At 41.9% G+C, this 21240-nt stretch overlaps 1 protein-coding gene across 12 annotated transcripts in view; it reads left to right on the top strand.

Annotated features, from left to right (window-relative positions):
- The window catches only part of LOC103481608 (SRC kinase signaling inhibitor 1), a 100532-nt gene extending 80809 nt beyond the window's left edge, over positions 1-19723 (top strand). For 9 of the 12 annotated variants that reach the window (XM_081600959.1, XM_081600957.1, XM_081600960.1 and 6 more), the window contains 5 exons: positions 6228-6531; positions 6796-7126; positions 7214-7356; positions 7977-8126; positions 8229-8522. In XM_081600959.1, coding sequence (XP_081457085.1) covers positions 6228-6531; positions 6796-7126; positions 7214-7356; positions 7977-8126; positions 8229-8507 — 1207 coding nt within the window. In that variant the 3' untranslated portion in view covers positions 8508-8522. Of the gene's footprint in view, positions 1-6227; positions 6532-6795; positions 7127-7213; positions 7357-7976; positions 8127-8228; positions 8523-10699 lie in introns of those variants that run through there. The other 3 variants (XM_081600963.1, XM_017310820.2, XM_017310821.2) reach the window with 3 other exon arrangements.
- The last annotated feature ends 1517 nt before the right edge of the window (positions 19724-21240 follow it).

Below are 21240 nucleotides of genomic sequence, written 5' to 3'. Positions count from 1 at the left end.
CCCTCCTGCGCCCAGAAAGAGAGCGGCGCTCAGTAGCGCAGCAGACTCGAGATCTGTATGTTTCAGGGAAGTGAAACCACACAAAAAGAAAATCCTCGTATAAGCGACACACATGTATTTCTTCATAATAGTATATTAATAACTAATTGTATATATCCATCCATCCATCCATTGTCTTCCGCTTATCCGGGGTCGGGTCGCGGGGGCAGCAGCTTCAGAAGGGAGGCCCGGACTTCCCTCTCCCCAGCCACTTCTTCCAGCTCCTCCGGGGGAATCCCAAGGCGTTCCCAGGCCAGCCGAGAGACGTAATCCCTCCAGCGTGTCCTGGGTCTTCCCCGAGGCCTCCTCCCGGTGGGACGTGCCCGGAACACCTCACCAGGGAGCCGTCCAGGAGGCATCCTTACCAGATGCCCGAGCCACCTCAACTGGTTCCTCTCGACGTGGAGGAGCAGCGGCTCTACTCTGAGTCCCTCCCGGATGACCGAGCTTCTCACCCTATCTCTAAGGGAGAGCCCAGCCACCCTGCGGAGGAAACCCATTTCGGCCGCTTGTACCCGTGATCTCGTTCTTTCGGTCATGACCCAAAGCTCATGACCATAGATGAGGGTGGGAACGTAGATCGACCGGTAAATCGAGAGCTTCGCTTTTTGGCTCAGCTCTCTCTTCACCACGACGGACCGGTACAGCGCCCGCTTCACAATAGACGCTGCCCCAATCCGCCTGTCGATCTCCCGCTCCCTTCTTCCCTCATTCGTGAACAAGATCCCCAGATACTTAAACTCCTCCACTTGAGGCAGGACGATCCCCCTGACCCAGAGAAGGCACTCTACCCTTTTCCGGCTCAAGACCATGGCCTCGGATTTGGAGGCACTGAGCCTCATCCCGGCCGCTTCACACTCGGCTGCGAACCGCTCCAGTGAGAGCTGCAGATCACGTTCCGATGAAGCCAACAGGACCACATCATCCGCAAAAAGCAGAGATGCGATCCTAAGGCCACCAAAACGGATCCCCTCAACACCTCGGCTGCGCCTAGAAATTCTGTCCATAAAAGTAATGAACAGAATCGGTGACAAAGGGCAGCCTTGGCGGAGTACAACTCTCACCGGAAACGAGCCCGACTTACTGCCGGCAATGCGGACCAGACTCTGACACCGGTCATACAGGGACCTGACAGCCCGTATCAAAGGGCCCGGTACCCCATACTCCCGGAGTACCCCCCACAGGGCCCCCCGAGGGACACGGTCGAACGCCTTCTCCAAGTCCACAAAACACATGTAGACTGGTTGGGCGAACTCCCATGCACCCTCCATGACCCCGCTGAGGGTGTAGAGCTGGTCCAGTGTTCCACGACCAGGACGAAAACCACACTGCTCTTCCTGAATCCGAGGTTCGACTATCCGACGGACCCTCCTCTCCAGGACCCCTGAATAGACCTTACCAGGGAGGCTTAAGAGTGTGATCCCCCTGTAATTGGAGCACACCCTCCGGTCCCCCTTTTTAAAAAGGGGGACCACCACCCCAGTCTGCCAGTCCAGGGGAACTGCCCCCGATGTCCATGCGATATTGCAGAGTCGCGTTAGCCAACACAACCCCGCAACATCCAGAGCCTTAAGGAACTCCGGGCGGATCTCATCCACCCCCGGGGCCCTGCCACCAGGGAGCTTTTTGACCACCTCGGCGACCTCGTCCCCAGAGATTGGAGAGCCCAGCCCAGAGTCCCCATGCTCAGCTTCCTCAACAGAAGGCATGTTTGTGGGATTGAGGAGGTCTTCGAAGTATTCCGCCCACCGGCCCACAACGTCCCGAGTTGAGGTCAGCAGCGCACCATCCCCACTATAAACAGTGTTGGTGCTGCACTGCTTCCCCCTCCTGAGACGCCGGATGGTGGACCAGAATCGCCTCGAAGCCGTACGGAAGTCTGTCTCCATGGCCTCTCCAAACTCCTCCCACGCCCGAGTTTTTGCCTCAGCGACAATCCGAGCCGCATGCCGTTTCGCCCGCCGGTACCCATCAGCTGCTTCTGGAGTCCCACAGGCCAAAAAGGCCCGGTAGGACTCCTTCTTCAGCTTGACAGCATCCCTCACCGAAGGTGTCCACCAACGGGTTCGAGGGTTGCCGCCGCGACAGGCACCAACAACCTTGCGGCCGCAGCTCCGATAGGCCGCCTCGGCAATGGAGGTACGGAACATGGTCCACTCAGACTCAATGTCCCCCACCTCCCCCGGAACGTGTTCGAAGTTCTGCCGGAGATGAGAGTTGAAGCTCCGTCTCACAGGGGACTCCGCCAGATGTTCCCAGCAGACCCTCACTACACGTTTGCGCCTGCCAGGTCTGACCGGCTTCCTCCCCCACCACCGGAGCCAACTCGTCACCAGGTAGTGGTCAGTGGACAGCTCCGCACCTCTCTTCACCCGAGTGTCCAAGACATACGGCCGCAAATCCGATGAGACGATGACAAAGTCAATCATCGAACTGCGGCCTAGGGCGTCCTGGTGCCAAGTGCACATATGGACGCCCTTATGCCTGAACATGGTGTTCGTGATGGACAATCCGTGACGAGCACAGAAGTCCAACAACAGAACACCGCTTGGGTTCAGATCGGGGGGGCCGTTCCTCCCAACCACGCCTCTCCAGGTCTCACTGTCATTGCCCACGTGAGCGTTGAAGTCTCCCAGTAGAACAAGGGAGTCTCCAGGAGGGGCACTCTCCAGTACCCCCTCTAAGGACTCCAAGAAGGGTGGGTAATCTGAACTGCCGTTCGGCCCGTAAGCACAAACAACAGTCAGAACCCGTCCCCCCACCCGTAGGCGGAGGGAGGCTACCCTCTCGTTCACCGGGGTGAACCCCAACGTACAGGCGCCCAAATGGGGGGCAACAAGTATGCCCACTCCAGCCCGGCGCCTCTCACCATGGGCAACTCCAGAGTGGAAGTACGTCCAGCCCCTCTCAAGGAGACTGGTTCCAGAACCAGAGCCATGCGTCGAGGTGAGGCCGACTATTTCTAGCCGGAACCTCTCAGCCTCGCACACTAGCTCCGGCTCCTTCCCCACCAGAGAGGTGACGTTCCACGTCCCAAGAGCCAGCTTCGGCAGCCGAGGATCAGACCGCCAGAGTCCCCTCCCTTGGCTGCCGCCCATAGCACAATGCACCCGACCCCTTTGGCCCCTCGGACAGGTGGTGAGCCCATTCGAAGGGGGACCCACGTCTCCTCTTCGGGCTGAGCCCGGCCGGGCTCCGTGGGTAAAAGCCCGGCCACCAGGCGCTCGCCATCGTGCCCCACCTCCAGGCCTGGCTCCATAGTGGGGCCCCGGTGACCCGCGTCCGGGCGAGGGAAAACGCAGTCCAGAGTTTGTATTCATCATAGGAGTCTTGTATTGTATATATACAATAACTAATTGTATATATACAATTAGTTATTAATTGTATGTATACACAATTAATAACCAATTGTATATATACAATTAGTTATTGTATATATACAATAACTAATTGTATATGGTTAGTTATACAATTATAACTAATTGTATAACTATTTTATACAATTATAAAATAGTTATATATCTCACACACGTGATATATATATGTATGTATGTATGTATGTATGTATGTATGTATGTATGTATGTATGTATGTATGTATGTATGTATGTATGTATGTATGTATGTGTATGTATGTATGTATGTATGTATGTATATGTATGTATATATATAGAGATATGTACCCAGACAATACATAGAACAAATAAAAATCCAAAATAATCACTAAAGTAAAGAAAAACTTGCAATAAAAATAAAAAGCACAAGCAACACAAACCAAAAAACTACACCAACAAATGATGTTCCCACAATTGCTGTCTTCACACGATCTTTATATAGAAGATGTACGTGTGTGTGTGTGTGTATATATATATATATATATATATATATATATATATATATATATATTATTCTATATATTATTCTATATTAATCTATATATATAAATATATGTAGATATGTGTACCCAGACAATACATAAAACAAATAAAAATCCAAAATAATCACTAAAGTAAAGAAAAACTCGCAATAAAAATGAAAAGCACAAGCAAACCAAACCAAACAACGACACCAACAAAAGATGTTCCCATATATGTTTTAGAAAAGACACAATTGCTATCTTCACACGATCTTTGCAGCAATCTTTCCCAGCCGGAGAAGTTTGCTCCTTTGGAAGAATGGGGAACTCGTTCCCTGGGACAGTGGTCTTTTCATGGGTCCTTTCTTCTAGAGCCGCCTTCGTTAAAGCGAAACTTGATTTCTTGGACTCAACTGTCTCCTTCTCACTGGGAAGATTGGCATTGTTTCTCCATATTGTCCCACAAGAAAGTGAGCAGATAACGAATAGAAAAAATAAAAAACACAAATAATCACTGAAGTAAAGAGAAGCTATCAGTAAAAGTAAACAGCATAAGAAGCACAAACCAAAAAACAACAATAACAAAAGTTCTGATATCTTTTTGAAAAGACACGTGTTTTCCTTCTTCTTCGTGAGATCTTCTTTGGGAAGATTGGCAGAATCGTTTCCTCGAACAGCGCTCTCTTCTAGGCTCTCTTCTTGGCTCTGTTCTTGGCTCTCTTCTTGACTCTCTTCTTGGCTCTCCTCTTGGCTCTCCTCTTGGCTCTCTTCATGGGTACAAACTTCCCCAGCTGGGGAAGCTTGCTTCTCAGTCGAGGGACGATCCTGAAGAACCTCCCCAGCCGGGGAAGGTTCGAAAAGAAAGGCATCAAAAACATCGTACTCAGACTCAGTGCTCTCTTCCTTAGAGCTACTTTTGTCTGAATTGTTACTTGGGAATACTTTATTGCAAACCTTCTTCATCCCTGTGGTAACTAAATAGCCAACGGCAAAACTCAGGTGAAAAAACATGCTAACTAATAGTGGTCCGTACTAAAAATGCTTGCAAGAGTTTTGGCGTTCGAAGTGCTGATTCTATATGGACTGATGTTTTGAAATACAAGCATTCATAACCTCAGAAGTTCTCTAATCCTTTTACCACATCACAGATGAGGTCATAGCTACAATGAGGTCACTGTAGTTATGTAGTTCTTGCTTCTGCTCATTGCTATGGAAACGATCAGATCAGTTCTGCATAACCCAAACTACTGACCCTTTGCAACTGCGTCACTTAATCAGTGTTTTTTTTTTTAATTAAAAAAAAAATTAATAGCCATGATAGCTGTCCAGATGGTGCGTTTGCTGCTTCAGGACATTAGAGCACCACTATGCCACACATCATTTCCCAGTCAAAAACAGCCCAACATACAGCGGACATTTTTAATTGAAAAATAAAAATGCAGCTGCATAAAATAAAACTTAGTAAAGCGAAGCTGCAATCCTAAATAACAAGCAGCATCACAGCAGTTTTACAAATGTTCATAAAAATTTCTTCTTTTACAATTTTTATTTTTTACTAATATTACAACTGAAAAGGACCTGAAAATTCACACAGTCAGAAGTTTTTTTTTTTTTTTTTTTCCATCCAGACGGTTTCCCGGTGCACGGGAAGCCGTCTAGGGGGAGGTACCGTGCAATGGCACGGTACCTCCCCCTAGGGGGCGCACCCCACAGTTTGGGAACCTCTGGATTATATAATCATCAACAAAGCTGAGCACCACTTCATATGAAGAAAAGAAAGACGAAGCGCAGATCTTTGTTCATATTGCACATTTCTGTGTCTGCTGAATGCCTGTTCAGAAACATTTTGTTTCTCTAACATGGTGATGGAGGCAAAACAATATTTGCAGCATAAACAATTTCATAAGCCAAAGCTTATTGAACTTACAAAAATAAATACGATTTTGTGCAGTTCTTATAAACAACTCTGAATGAACATTTTGAAATGGACATTAACTCATATATTGTTTTTAATATTAGTAATTGTGGCATATGAATGTGTTAAATAGTAACTTGGCGCCTGTGCATTTTATAGTAATGCCTCAATATGGCGAGTTTAGCAGAGTCGGGCTGCAGCAGCAGCATGCTCTCCTTCCCACCATCAGTACTGCTGATTAAAGCTAATGTTGAGATATTTTGGTCAGTAATTACATCAGATGATTATTTCATCAGAGCAAGCTGTGATCAAGACTCCACAAATTCAACCTCCACACCAGGGTTGAATTCCTTTCCTTGTACAGTGTAGTATCTTGTGTTTAATATTTAATGACGATGTGTTTCGTCTGTTTGCACAGACAAGTCTCAGAAGGCTTGTGGAAGACCCCCGAAGACCTTTCCAGTCAATCCCAGAAGAGATCAGACGACCTGAGCCGCAGCTCTGACCTGGACATCCTGAACAGTCCTCCTCTCAGCCTCAGTGACCTGAGCACCAGCGCCGGTCTGGCCAACTGGATGCCCCTGTCCTCCTCTGCCAGCGAAGCCGACACCTCCGGTCCTGAGCAGGACGTCCAGTCCTCCATGACCTTCAGAAACCGAGTCCTGGATGAGCTGCCCAGTCGACGCCCTGCAGACAAAGCCGTGTCAGCCGAAGTCAGACTGGTAAAACCTCATCATGTTCATCTCTCTTCATCGCTCTGCTGTGAACAGAAATATATTTGCCGCTCACTCTTCTGCCAGATGGCAGATATTCATTTACATTTGACATTATATCTGAAAGCTCTTAAATCTGTTACTCAGACCCCCGTCACACACGAGCAGATGGTTTCTTATTCCATTTGTTGGGGCAGCATTAGAAAGCGAGCTCCATATATCCTGCCAGTAATTTCATGTTGTTTTATTTATCTGTGTCTGTATGTCTGTTAGGCGGCCGAGCGGGACTGGGAGGAGAAACGTGCCAGTTTGACCCAGTTCAGCGCCCAGGACATCAATCGCCTGCTGGAAGAAACCCAGGCGGAGCTGATGAAGGCCATCCCAGACTTGGACTTTGCTGCCAAGCACATAAACAAACCGGCAGTGCCCCCCAAACCTCAGATTACCCTCCCAATAAGCTCCACCACAGCTACTTCTTCGGCTGCCGGGAGCACTGGGACCACAGCCACCACTACGTCCAGTGGGGAGCAGCAGCCTGGCAAGGTGCAGCTCGCTGCTCAGAAGCTCAACAGCATGGAGGGTGGCGGCTCACATCGAGGGTCTGGTGAGTTGTGCAGATTTTACCCATCAACTGTGCAGATAGACGGATCATTTATGAAATGAATCTTATGGTCTTTTCTGATTTTTACAGTGGACCTCAGCATAACCAGATACAAAACAGAAAAACCGTCCAAGTCTCCTCCGCCACCTCCCCCTCGCCGAAGCTTCCCGTCGGCTCACGGCCTCACCACGAACCGGACCGGAGAGGTAATCGTCACCAGCAAGAACCAGAAGGTGAGACTCAGTGGTTTGATATTCACATCAGCTGTGAAATCAGATCATGAAGCAAATGTATCCAGTCTCTGTTCATAATAAACAACAAATATCTTCTAAAGGGCAATATCATCTTTGCATTGAGTCAACTGACCTCTGCGTTCACTTCTGCATGTTAATGTTTTGACAGCATTTCTTTTACAAGCATGTAGTGACAGTGGTCAGTTGATTGAGTTATTACCTTTGGAGCGATCCCTCATACTGAGGATGCATGTAGTGACAGTAGAGAGGAAAGTATCCATTGCAGTTTCCATTGAAATGTGCTGATGATTCCCACAAGAAATATAGTTCTGCAAATGTTCTCAGGTCAATCATCCACTCATCACAATTTGTTCAGCTTCTGTCTGATGTATGCTGCCCATTATTGAAAGAAAAATATTACAACTGTCAGCCATAATGTTATGCCAGGCTGGTGTGGCTACATACCCAACCAGTTGTTTCTGTGTGATGCTCAGCATCACAAATGTAAAGAGACACGACTGAATCAAACATAAGATGTCTCTTACTGCAGGCATGCATATGAACCCTGCAGGACTAGATACACACCACAGAAGGTTTGACTGGCTGTTTTGTGTGTGTAGATCGAAGAAGATGGCGACTTGCCAAAAACTCTGGTGAAGCTAAGAAGGACCCCCTCAGACACACCCCGGCCAGCCTCCACTCCACCTGTGATCGCCGCCTCGGCCATTCAGGACGAAGATGACGAAGAGAAGATCCTCGCTGAGCTAGAGGTAGGACAGTTGTTAAACTACTGAGTTTTGTTTTTGTTTTTTTTTCTTTTTGTCTCATCATATTCTAAAATGTTCTCACCACATTATTTCATAAATAAAAAGATATTTCAGAGAACACCTGTAAAAGATTCCCCCAGTAGTAAACAGAGCAGCAGCCAACCAAAGGCCATCCCTCCATGCGTCTTTGGGTCGTTGGGCAGAAAGGTAAAACCTCAAGCTGCCGCTTGCTGCTGCCACACTCCTAGATCTGGTTCTTCTAACTTTACCCTCTTTATTAACTACTGTTTATTTCCTACTTTGCTCAATCTTCCATGCAAACTAAATACAAGTCTTGAGAGAAGAAATGAAAATGGAAAAACACGTCAGCTTGAACGTAATTAGAAATGTGCTCTTTGCTTGCCCGTTGCCTTAAGATCTGTGTAGGTTTCTGGCTTCTATTCACAGAAACATTAATTTATCCAGTCGTCAGACTGTGAAGCAGAAAAACACTGAGGGGGGAAATTGGTTATTAGTTTGTCTTTTAGGCGTCAGAGTAAATCTAGTTTGAACACACGCCTTGGTTCATTTCCCCAGAATTTACTGAGCTGAATCAAATTTATTTTTGCTGCTAAATGGAGGAACAATTGCACAGAAGGTTAGCTGAAGAAGTGATACAAGCGGGGGTGGGGGGACCTATTAACTTTTGTTGGACAAAAACAAAAGTGAATGATGACATTCTGATCCTCATTTATAAAGGTTGTCGATTTCTGCTTTTTATTGCCATATGAGAGGCATCCAATACAACTGCTGATAGTATCATGGTTAATAGTCTGCACAAAACTCAGTGCTTTGGGAGTTTTGTGCAGACAACTTATGCAACTGATAAGTTGAAGACTCATAAAAATTAGGCTTCTGATTTGTTTAAAGTAAATTTTACCTTAAAATGTATCAGATTCAATTCTCAATTAAAACTTTGCAACAAAAAAGAAAACACATTTTTAATTTACATTAAGTTACATTACAGTGGAATTACTGCACATCTATCGGTATCTAACTAAATTTACCTGAGGAATTGAAAATATCTCTACAGGTTAGTCCCTAGACGTACTCAGCTGTTAGTCATGTTTCCAGTCACTCGTCGTTGAGACTTTTATTGTGACATCGAGACTCTGACACAGAAATTTATTTTAAAGAAGGACGGAGAACATGATCTTGAAAAGGCTCCAAACAACCTGCTATGTTTTTATTTGTTGTTGTTGTTTTTATCCAAGTGGTACAGTGAATGATTACATGAAAAAGCTATATTGTCCAATAAATTTCGTTTCTTGCCCAACTCGGGTGTCACAAACTCCTCTTCCCTTATATCTGAGGAAGATCTTTTATTTATTTGGAGAAATACTACATTACAATAACAAAAGAATCCTGTGTGAATATTTTTTTACACAAAAATCAAACCCAGATTTTTAGCCTTATCCCAATGTGTCTTGAGTTAGCATGCAGTAGCTGTACATGAATGTGCCCAAATAAACCTGTTTGCGCAAAGAACAAGGGGGGGAAACCTCCAAAAACAGCCTTCAGTTTCTCCGACGTGTTCAGATGAGAAAAGAGGTTTTGTTTTTCTGCAATTATCTCCCGACTCCACCAGGCAGGTAACTGTCAAAATAAAAGATGTTGAGGATTTTAGGCTCACAGTAGCATGTTTTTTTTACATGCAGGTAGGTCTTTAAGATTCACACCCTGTTTTCAGAGCTGATGATTAATGTCAGCTGAAATGACAGCCGCTAAAATTATCTTAATGTGTTTTTATTCCCAAGGCACAAGCAGGTAAAACTGTCATTTCTTCCCCTGAGTTGCTAAATGAAAATGAAAATGAAAATAAATTTAAAGCAAGAGAAGAAGGTTGGAGAGCAGGGTTTCTGCACAGTTCAACCCTTGTAGGAGAGTTGGAAATTGAAGTATATATATATTTTTTTAAGCTTTAAATAAGTATGGGAAAATATTTGCCCATTTCTTTGTCCAAGTAATTTATCCATCTATTAGTTTATCAATCTGTCTACAATATGTCCATTAATGAATCTGTCTGCGTATTTAGCCACCTGTCCATCCACTCATCAGTTGGCTTGCTCATCCATCCATCTGTCAATCTCTTTGTCTGTTTGCTCATCTGTTTGTCCATCCATTCATCTATATATGGAACTTATTGAGATGGTGTGACAGAGTTTTGCTGCTCAAAAACGCTCCAAAGTTGGTGAATTAAAACAACTTTGCAGAGTAAAGTGGGACGAAATTCCTCCAGAATTATATATAAGATATACGACTATTTTGGAGGTGTGGACTTGATTGTTACAGACATCTGATGAAAATTTAAATTGTCAATTGAACTGTCGAAAAAACATTCACTTAGAAAATCACTAGTATATGTTGTATGAAATTTTACTGAGGGGAGAAACATATTTGCAACACTGTTTCCAAATCATTCTGTAAATAGTTTCCACACTTAGTGCAATTTTATCAAGAAGCTGTCACTCTGTCTTGTTAAAATCAGGTTTTTCAGAATGGCTTAATAAAACAACTTGCTCCTCTTCTTCCCACAGAATAGCAGTAACTCGCCAGGACCAATGAAAGGTCCCACCGTCGCAGCCCGACTCAAACACCTTCAACAGGGCAGCCTGGAGAGACCAAAAACCCGCAAGCAGAAAGAGGATTTCCCCAAAGTCCAGGGCCAGCAGCAGGTATTCCACTTCTAACCCCTCTGACGCTCCGCCTGCCTCTCCTCTCTGCTGTCACTTCAGAGGAAGCTCCGCCTCTTTGTCCCAGAAGACTCTGTGAGGGAGCACAAACTGATTTTCACCTCCTCCTCTTGTGTGTTTTAATGTTTGGGGTGGCTGGATTTGGACGAGCTTGTGGAAGCATCAAGTTTTTGTCCAGTGTGTTAGATTTTTTTTTTTTTTTTTTTCCACTGACTAACCTAAATTCAGTCAGAAAAATTCTGATCGCTCATCCTGTTAAAACTGCTGCCTTTAAATAGCCAGAAGGATACAGCTTATTATGCAGAATGATTCGAGTGAGGTTATCCTACATACGAGTTTAATTCATGCTGGAAATGGATTCAGAAGCAGCAGAAAGAGCAAAGCAGACATGGAAAACAAAACGCACGTGGAGGCACAAAAAGAATATAACATTTTAAAAATAATTCTGCATAGGTAATATTAAATATTGTTTAAAAAATTCAAAAGATGAGCATAAATTGAAGTCCTTTCCATATTGTTTTTTGAGACTGACTTTACTGTTTATTTTACTGGCTGGAAATGCCTCATTCAATCATTTTCCCCTAAAACAGTTTCCTGAAAAACATCCTCAATTTTGCTTAGGTCCAAGCAAAAATTGTGCAGTTGTGAACTGATTATCAACAACAGTTAAACTGGACACTATTATGTGACTGTAGAATTTATGAAACATTGGTCGGTAGTTCAAATTTAATTTCTGGGGGGGTTTTTCTACAAGATTCAAACCTGCTGTTCACAGACGGTATCACAAATCAAGTATCCAGGAGTCACAAAAATAATTCTGTAATAATAAAGCCCTACAGGAGAACATAAATATAACTTACAGTCCTATACTTAGTCAGATCATTTTATCTCCAGGTGGGTCTCACTAAATTAGAGAAAGTTAATTTATTTGAGTAAAAAACAAGCGGGGATAGCTCAACATAAACAGGTGCCAAGTCCTGCTGGGAAATTAAAATCTTTTCAGCGGAGGAACAAATGAAGAGGTCTAAATTTTCCGGTGAACAGCTGCACTTACACTGGACTCGATAAAGCACAGTGGACCATACGACCAGATGAAATGGCCCCCCGCATGGCTGGGGAACCGCCACACTGGACTCCAGATTGGATTCAAATAGAATGAAAATTTCATTCAAGAAAAAGTAGCAGTCCAGTCCTTCCTGGACTTTGCTTCACAATCGATTTATGCCGCAATCTTCCTGTTGCTTGTGCACTTATTTTCTACTGCATTTCTTCCGTCTAATAAACCTTCTGGCTAATTATGCAAAGTAAATTTGCACAAAGTAAATCTGTGCAACGAATGTTGCAGACAAAATTCTAATTTGTTGAGACTCACACCGAAAACATCAAAGTACAAAACCTGGAGCTAAGACACTGTGACTGAGGAAATGGAATCATTTCCCTTCCTCATGTTTGAATTCGTGAACTGCCGTAAAACCTCCAGAAGAAATTGAGTCCAGCCTGAGCAGAGTTGGTGATAAACGCACAGCTTGTTTGAAAACGGAGGCTGGAATATTATTGTCTCCATGAATGGATGAATCATATCTGCTCCTTCAGACCCAGCCAGCCGCTTTCGACGTGCTACGTTTCTGAGAGTACAAAGCACATCCAGCTGGCCGCTTAACGCTATTTCAGTTTTCAGTCTTTATACATTCAGAGGATCTCTGCACAGAAAAGGTATTCCTGAAACATAAAAGCTCCGATGTTTGTCGAGTAAAGAAAGTAAAGCCTCTGTACTGTTAAATTATGGCATCATATTAAGAAGGCCATTGCCAGTGGTTTGAAATCTGTCCATCCTAGCAACAAATCAAATATAATACTCCAACCACAGCTGTGGTGCTAATGCAACACTTAGCACCACTACAGTACATTCCTGTACTGTAGTCTGTACAATCGGAATATTATAATATTACAGAAGCACTTTGGTACTGATAAGAAAAGATTCAATTTGTTTGTCTTGTTCGTCATATTCAAGCAAGTTCAGGTCAAATACAGAGAAACCACAGAAAAAAAGCTTTTTTCTTTAATTGGAATCTAGAATGAATCAAATTTGTTTTAAAAACAAAGGAATCAGATTTTGATGCTGTACAAAATATTTTTCTGCCTTCAGATAAAAACAAAGTCTCAAAAGCAACACTTAAGAGTCACAACCTTTCAAAATGTGCAGACGCACAAAGCAAACTACATGTCGTCGCTTGAGATAAAACTGGAAACATGTATGTAAAAGAAACTAAAATATTTTATGTTGGATGAAGTGGAGTTTAACCCTGTCATACATAACATGTATATTAAATGCATTCATTTATAGATTTTAAAATCTAATGCAAGTAATTCTTACAATAAAATTAAATACATTTACCTTTAATAGAAACTTTAAAAAAAAAAAATATATATATATATATATATAAATGTTCTCAAAATAAGTTTTAAGTATGTGCATCAGTTTTACCTCCTGTCTGTTTTGGAGACACAATAATGCTTTTGTGCCCCGTTAGAACTGGCTGAAGTAAGTTTTCTTGTCCTGTTTTAGTATGTTTGATGGGGGAAAACAATGCTCTTCTGTGTCAAACAGTACATTTTAAAGTTTCACATTTCCTCAAGGTTCTAACATTAAGAGTGGACCAGACGGACGATGTAACAATTCTACACTGCTGCTGACTTTAACTCAACTTTAATTTGATGCTCGACTCAGGTTTATGCTCTAAATGAGGAAAAGTTGCTCAGTGCCTTCCAAAAGTATTCTTACCCTTTGTAGTTCCTCACATTTTGTCTCCTGTCATTCAAATACACAAGCTTCAGCGTAATTTATTTGGATTTTAAGTGAAGTAGTAAACTTCACTTTCAAGTAGGTGCAAACTGAAACGTAAAGGACAAATGCATTGATGTGGTGGGAATTTGTATCCACTCCCGTTTAATCGGAAACCCATAAATGAAATGCAATGCAACCAGTTTCCTTGAGTGTGTAGCTTAATGTAGGTGCAAAACCAAATGTTGTGTGAAGATTTTAAAGGTTATTGAAAAAGTTTACTGGACCAGCAGCATCATGAAGAACACTGAACACAGATGGGTCAGAGTTGGATTGGAAAACAAGATCCCAAACTTTGAACATTCCACGAGTTTCTCTTCAATCCATCATCTGAAAATGGAAAAAAAAAAGTATTGCACAACTTCAAACCTACCAATATTCAGCCTTCCACCTAAACTAATTAGTCAAGTTTGACCTTTCAGGAAAAAAAGCAAAAAGAAAGTAATTATTGAAAAAAAGTCTGATTTGCAGTTTGCTTCAAACTCAGAAAATACATAGAAGAAGATTCTTTGGTCGCTTTCCATTAAACCTGCAATCCTGAATAATCAATCGGAGCCACAACTGAATTGCTTAGATCTAATATTATACATGTGTCAGAGAAGCAGAGTTAAATCTCAGCCCTAAATCTCATTGAAAATTTCAAAATGTATGTTCAGACACTCTATTCAGTCTGAGATATTTTGTAAAGAAGAAAAAACTAGATGTCCAAAGCTGCTATAGGCAGACTCAAGGAGTGCTCATTTACATCCCTGTTCTCAGCAATGTGCAGCTTTCTCTTGGTCCTTTACATAAAATCCCAATAAACTACATCAAAGTTTGTTGCAATGTCACAAAATGTGAAGAAATTCCAGAAAATTTGTTTGTAAGCCTCTGTACCTTGGCCAGGTTCACCCAACGGCTTTGTGCCAGGTTGCTTTCCTGCATCATTTCTGTTGCTCCAAGCATCTCCAACATTAGTCTCCCTGAACGTAACTTGTTTTCCTGCGAAGGTTCTCGGTTCGCTGAACATTTGGATGGACAAACTGTCTGCAGACTCCCGGATGTCTGATGGGAGGGAAACTGTCTGTCCTGCTCATTTTTCCGAGCCGTTCATCAGCAGTGGCAGCAGAGGGGAGCAGGGGACGGCCGGCTTTTTGTTGGTTTTTTTTTCCACTTGGTTGATGAATTTGGCTTGGAGAGAAGCTGTGGAGTCTCCTGCTGCTGCTTCTGCTTCCGGGCGGTTTGACGATGGGGTCATAAACTCAAACGTTTTTGACTCTTATTCAGAGCTATGGGCTCCTCACATTCCTCCTTCTACGCTCCCCTTCTCCTGTCTCTTGCCCTTAAGTCTCTTTCTATTCATCTCTTCTTTCCTAAATTCCTCAGTCTCTTATTTCATTCTTCCTCTCTCTTTTTCCTTCCTCTACGTTTACTCTTCATCTCCTTTATTCTTTACTTTCTCTTCTTTCCTAACGTCATCCTTTCAATCTCCAATCCTTTCCTATGCAGCCTTAATTTCCTTGCATCCTGCCTTTTGTTCCTGTCCTCCTTCCACTTCCTCCTCTTATGCTGCGTCACTCGGAGGAGGAAGGGGAACAGAATAAGGACAGATTTTTCTGTCCTGCAGCTCTGACAGCAGCTCTGCTTCAGCTCAGCGACAGCCGCGCAGACGAGGACCGTCACGCCGATGCACCAAAACCTGACGTTCCCATCGGCCAATCAGATCGAATCGCAGAGCAGCGCTAGTGCAGGGATGAAAGGTTTAAGGGATTTAACAAAAACTTGATGTGTCTGTTAGTAAATTTTGATTTTTATGTTTTCTCCCCTTTCACCGCTTCATGTCTCCATTAAATTTTTTCCCTTTTTTGCTCTGAAACTTCCCCTCCTCCCTCTGCTTGCTTTTTGGGGCAGTCCTGAGCTTCTGCTGCTCACCGATCCGGCCGATCATCATCATTTCTGCCGACGTTTCCCTTCACTGCTTTTTTCTGACATCCTTTTTTAGTCCGTCAGCCAGCCTCTTTTTTTTTTTTCTCTTCTCCTCTTCGTCACTTGCTTTGCCTTTTGTCATCCTGTCTGCTTCTCAGGTCTCTCAGGTCTCATCTGGACTAATTACGTGAGGACTGAGTACTCGGATCATTCCACTTTTGGACCTCTAAATCCTAATTCACACCTCGAAGGTGACTGTTGGTTAATATGTCACAGTTTGGAGGCAAACAGGAGCTCCTGTTGTCTGCTGAGAAATTAATGTGACTATGCCGATTCATGTGTAAAATTTGGAAAGTGACTGCAGCAGTTCTGGGCCTGCAACATGAAGCAGTTTAACACATCTAATGTGTAAATCCATCTACCATCATAACTAACAACCTAACACCAGATCTATGTCCCAGTTTTACTCTTAATTGAGGATTGGCGGAATCTCCGTATATGTAATAATTTTTTTTTTTTTTTTTGTACAAACGCACAAGTAAAAGCTGTATGAGATGTAAACAAAGGGTGCTGAATTAGTGTTTCACTTCATATTACAGGTGAATTTCAGTAAATACGAATATCATTGAAAAGTACTCACATTTCAGTCGTTCACTTCAAGAAATCAATAGAAATGAACTTGAAACAGAAAACTGATTAACAAATTTCTGTTGTTTGAGATTGTTTTGAATTAAATGACTAAAAAGTAAATTTTTCTTGATCTTCTAATTTGCTGAAATTTACTTGCATTTTGCCAAATCTTGCATTATTAAGATCTGAAAGTATTAACTGGACTCGTCAAACATAAAAGTATTTAAATGTGTCTATTGCTTCATCTCTGACAATTCATAAAGCTGCTTTAAAACGGTCCAGTCCAGCAGTGTTGAATAACAACCACAATGGGTTGAACTTGCTTGAATTTCATTTTCTGGCAGCTACACATAAGCGGATGTTTTAATATCAATGAATAGACGGGTGACATTAATGAGTAAATACTACGTCTCAGAACATCTATGTCCAAGTTTAGTTCAGAGTAAAACTGGATAACCATTCAGAAACCCAACTGAATTCAGAGCTAGTTCATGTTGGGCCTGATCACTTTCTCTGCTACCTGAATTCAGTCGTCTTATTTAGGTTTGGTCCTCTTGAGCATATTTTGGTCAGGTAAAATGCATTTTATTATGGCCAAATTAAAACCTCACAGATATTTCTGTAGATCTACACTACTTCTACTTAACCGCTTAGGCCACTTCAATCATCCCCTGATTATAATTTATTCAATTCAGTTTAATGCTGTTGAAAAGTATTTGCATCTTTGACTGTTTCTTCGCTTTTTGTCACACACAAATGTTTCAGATGATGAAACAAAATTTAATATGACAGACGACCAGGTTTTTTAAAATTTATTTATTTAATAAACTGTTCACTGGCAATTTTTCATTGATAAGGTTCAAACCAACCTGGCCCAAGGCAATAGGATATTTGCCACCTAAACCTGATGGGTGATCCAGTCACACTTGGTGACAACAATGATATCCACCAGTGAGAATTATTGTGGTGCACTTTTTTTTGCACAATTGATTTAATTTCACTACATTGAAGGGTTTGCAAGCTTTGATAGTGCATTTAAGTTTTTGAGAAAGCATTTTTATTGGATTTAAATTTTGCCTTAAATCAAAGATTTGATGTGAGATGGACCATTTGTGGTATTTATTGGCTAGGGTAGATGGTTTCCTTTGAAATTTCCCATGCATGCCATATTTTTTCTTATTGTTCAGTCATGAACACTGACCTTACCTGAGGCAAGTAAGAGCTTCAGATGTTGTTCTGGGTTGTTTTGTGATGTCCTTGTTGAGTCGATGCTCACCGACCACTCTTGGGGAAAGTTCTCCCCATTGCTATTCTTTCTCCACTTGTAGATGATGGCTCCAGTCCAAAAACAGCTTTAGAAATGGAAATATGCAGCCTTGTCCAAACTGATAGATGTCAGATTTTGTTGCTCATCTTTTCAAGGCCGTTTTCTTTTTAAGATCTTTTAAGCCTACTTGCTGTCAGATGGGTTCTAAGCATTTCTGTCCTGGTCTGGTAGTGATCAGGCCTGGGCGTGGCTGGTGAAATTGAATGGAAAAATGTGAGCAATCCCAGTAAATTTACAGTTCAGCAAAATAAGGAATTATAATTTCACATAGGTTGGTGTAGACAGCGTTTTTCTCTTTAAAAAGTGATATAATTAAGCTTCTTTGTAATTAGACTTTATCCGTCTGATTTAAAAAAATAAAAATAAAACAAAGATTTCTAGAATTAAAGTGTTAAAAACAAAGTTGGAAAAAAAAATATTAGGTCAAAAAGCACTTCAAAGCACAGCCCCTCCAGAAGATGAACGAGTCCTCTCCATTTACTGAAATAAATTTAAGCATCTTTGCTATAAAACTCTCCAGTTGCAAAGTTTGAAGGGGCCTGTATGTTTATTCAGCCATATTTCTGCAGCTCCACAGACACCTTAGTTTGAACGATTAAGACATGTGCCTTCACTTTGCGATTTTATTTACAATTAGCGCTTCCCTGAAATAAGAACAGCTGAAACATCCTGCCTACGTGATGTACAAAGCAGAAAACTAGATCATGCCCAGTAGAGCAAACATTTAACATTTCCAAATGAAACTGTTTGTCTAAAAGTCTTCAGTTTACAGCAGCTGTTCACTCCCATGTCACCAGAGAGCATCACTCAAAAGTTATTTAATTGGACATTCATGGTAATACATGATATTAAGGGTGAAACTGGGACACAGGCATGTTGACATGTTAGCCTTCAGTTTGTTTTCTTGTAATTTGGACTGAAACTGAAACATGGCATGTTGAGCTAAAAGGCTGTTGGATTAAAATGAAACCAAACCAGTGTTTCTGAAAGGATCGGTGCTTATACGCGAGGGAAACTACATTAAGTGTTTATAGCCAACTTGTTTATGAAATGTAGGAGCGGATTAGCTAATCCAGATTTAGAAAAGCTTAAATCTGACCAGAAACACTTCAGATGTGTGTGTATATTAGTATAAAACCATTTAGTTTTTGTTTTAGAGAGAACATGTAAAAAAAGAAAAGAAAAAAATGTCATCTATGTTTTATATAATCAAACTTTTTTTGTATTTTTATACTTGAAGAGGATTCATAAGCATGGAACACATTTATTCTGTAAATTCTTTATTTTTCTGCGTTAAAAGATTTTATTTTTTCTGCGAACCATGAAACCATAATCACATGTTGCCGTAGAGACCAGAAAACACTCCTAATGCGAATTGTAAAATAGTGCCACCACATTTATTTAAAAAAAAGCACATAAAACAATCCCGTCACTGATGAGACATCCCGTTTGTAGCCGTTTTATTCTATTCTAACCAACAGTGTGTCGGATTATACAGATTCAACTGTTTATCGATGGTTTCTTGGTGAAAGTGTGATTGTTCAACCATTTGTGGATGTTCAGATCATGTATATAAACCCAAATAATATATTACAAATTGATTTTATGTGATTTTTATATATATAAATATAGAGGGGGGGGAAATACTCCAAAATGGCATGCATACTGTAAACATTCCTGGAAAATCTGCACGCCGGCTGAACTGACGTCTCATTTTAATTCTGTGTATACCTGTGAGTGTACCATAGAGTAAAGAAAACTGTACAGCGACATATAGATTTTTGTATTCTGTTAAAAGCCCATCAGAATAACTGTCAGAATAAATAAGAAAAATAAAAAATCAATTATCACACTTATGAAGAAAGATATCTAAAAGATATTTATCAACTAAATGCTGTTCCTTCAGTTTGAAAGTGATGCTTGCTGTGTGGGGTAAGTGTTTGTGAACTGTGAAGAAGAATGATAAACTACTACAAAGTCAGTATACTGTAAGTACAAACCAACTAACTAATCCGTTCAGAACAAAGCACAAATCTGTGAATGGAAAAAAAACAGAAAAAAAAACATTGCTGCTTCATGTGAGAAAATCCAACAAACGGGTTGCTGCTTTTTGTACGTTCCTGTTGTGTTTTTGTGACAATAAAGGTGACCCTCTGATACACAAGCAACTGTCCAAGACTCAATTTGTTGCCTCAAGCTAATGAAACATCAGGTAAGGTCTGAATGGACATCCACATGGACAAGAATGAGATTCTGCACAAAAAGTTGTGGATTTGTTTTGGGTGAAAGTTGAACCTATTCCTCCAAAGTCTACATCTGATTTATTGCTGTGAACAGAAACATGGAGCAGTTATCGCCGGAGCTCAGCCACTGATGGAGGTTATGTTCTCCGTTCATTTGAAGGATCGCCTGTCTTCATGTGGAGGTAAGAAGGTTTAAAATAGACATGAATTAAAAATATAATTTTCCTACAAAATCTCACCTTGATGCAAGTCGCTTTCTGATTCAGAATTTTCTTCTTCCCCTCTCTTGTGCAAAGCTCGGTTTCAGCATAAATGCAACTCGAGTGTTTATGGTCTGCTGCCGACGGACCTTCTGATGGAGACGTAGGACTTGTTCTGCCTTTAATAAAATATGAGTGTTTGATCATTTAACAGCGGCCGCAGCAGCTTTAATCATGTTGACTCTGGAGTTTCCTCCCCCCGCCCCGATAAATAAATGTCACAATCTTAACGCCTGGAAACTAATCAAATATGTGCTCAGTTAGATCTGCAGCTCGACGAGCTCAGACGACGTTTGTGAGGATTAGATGAAAGTTTAATGACTCCAGAAGACCAAAGAGAAGAGTAGCGAGATGAAGATCAGGATCCTGAGGGGACATTTAAACATTAACGGCCCGCAATCATCAAACGTCTGATAAATCTTGAAGTGCGTCCTGTTTGGGGACAAGGAGACAAATTTGAAGCATCCTCCTGGTCAAGCTGCTTCCTCTCTCAATGTCGGTCACCCCAGATTTTTCCATCTGTAATGGAGTTGAGCAGCGCAACATTTCACTGCCAGTGATGCAGTTTGCTCTAACTGGGCAGTTTTTCAGCCTTTTACTGTCAGGTGGTGGAAGATTATTGTTCTGTCCAGAAATTAAACCAACTGCTGCTGTGTTCTTTCATTTAACTATGATTGCAGTTGAAGATTTATCCACACTTTAAAAAAAATAAAATAAAAGTGAGCTTTTGCAACATTTAAAACATTTAAATTTTATCAAGGTGCATATTTCCACAATCTGTGAAATAATTTAAACTTGAAAAGAAGAAGCGAGTGCAAGGAGCTGGATAGTTTTCTGTTGGGCTGTAAAATGTCTGCAGTGCAAAGTGTTGAGACCTCCGTGTTACTGTGTTGGATAAACTGGAGTAATTGGCCACATGAGAGCAGCTCTCGGGAGGAAATCATCTGAAGGTTTATTCTCTCTCTGTGCAGTAAAATATGTTTTCCTGCAGCAGATTCCCTGGAATACGGAGCAGACATCAAGGACGGCGGAACCTCTGATGCACAGCTTTTCAGGAATTATAGGCAACATGTTTAAACGTGAACGTCAAGTGTCTTAGAGAATTGTGACAATGTCTTCCGCTTCTGGTCCAAGTTGAACATATTTTTTCCAAAGTAAAATGAGAAGGGTCACGTAAA

This window comes from Poecilia reticulata, chromosome 19 (genome assembly GCF_904066995.2).
Source record: "Poecilia reticulata chromosome 19, P_reticulata-male-v2, whole genome shotgun sequence".
Classification (NCBI taxonomy): domain Eukaryota; kingdom Metazoa; phylum Chordata; class Actinopteri; order Cyprinodontiformes; family Poeciliidae; genus Poecilia; species Poecilia reticulata.
Note: the sequence above shows the minus strand (reverse complement) of the source record. Positions and strands in the feature narration are given on the sequence as shown.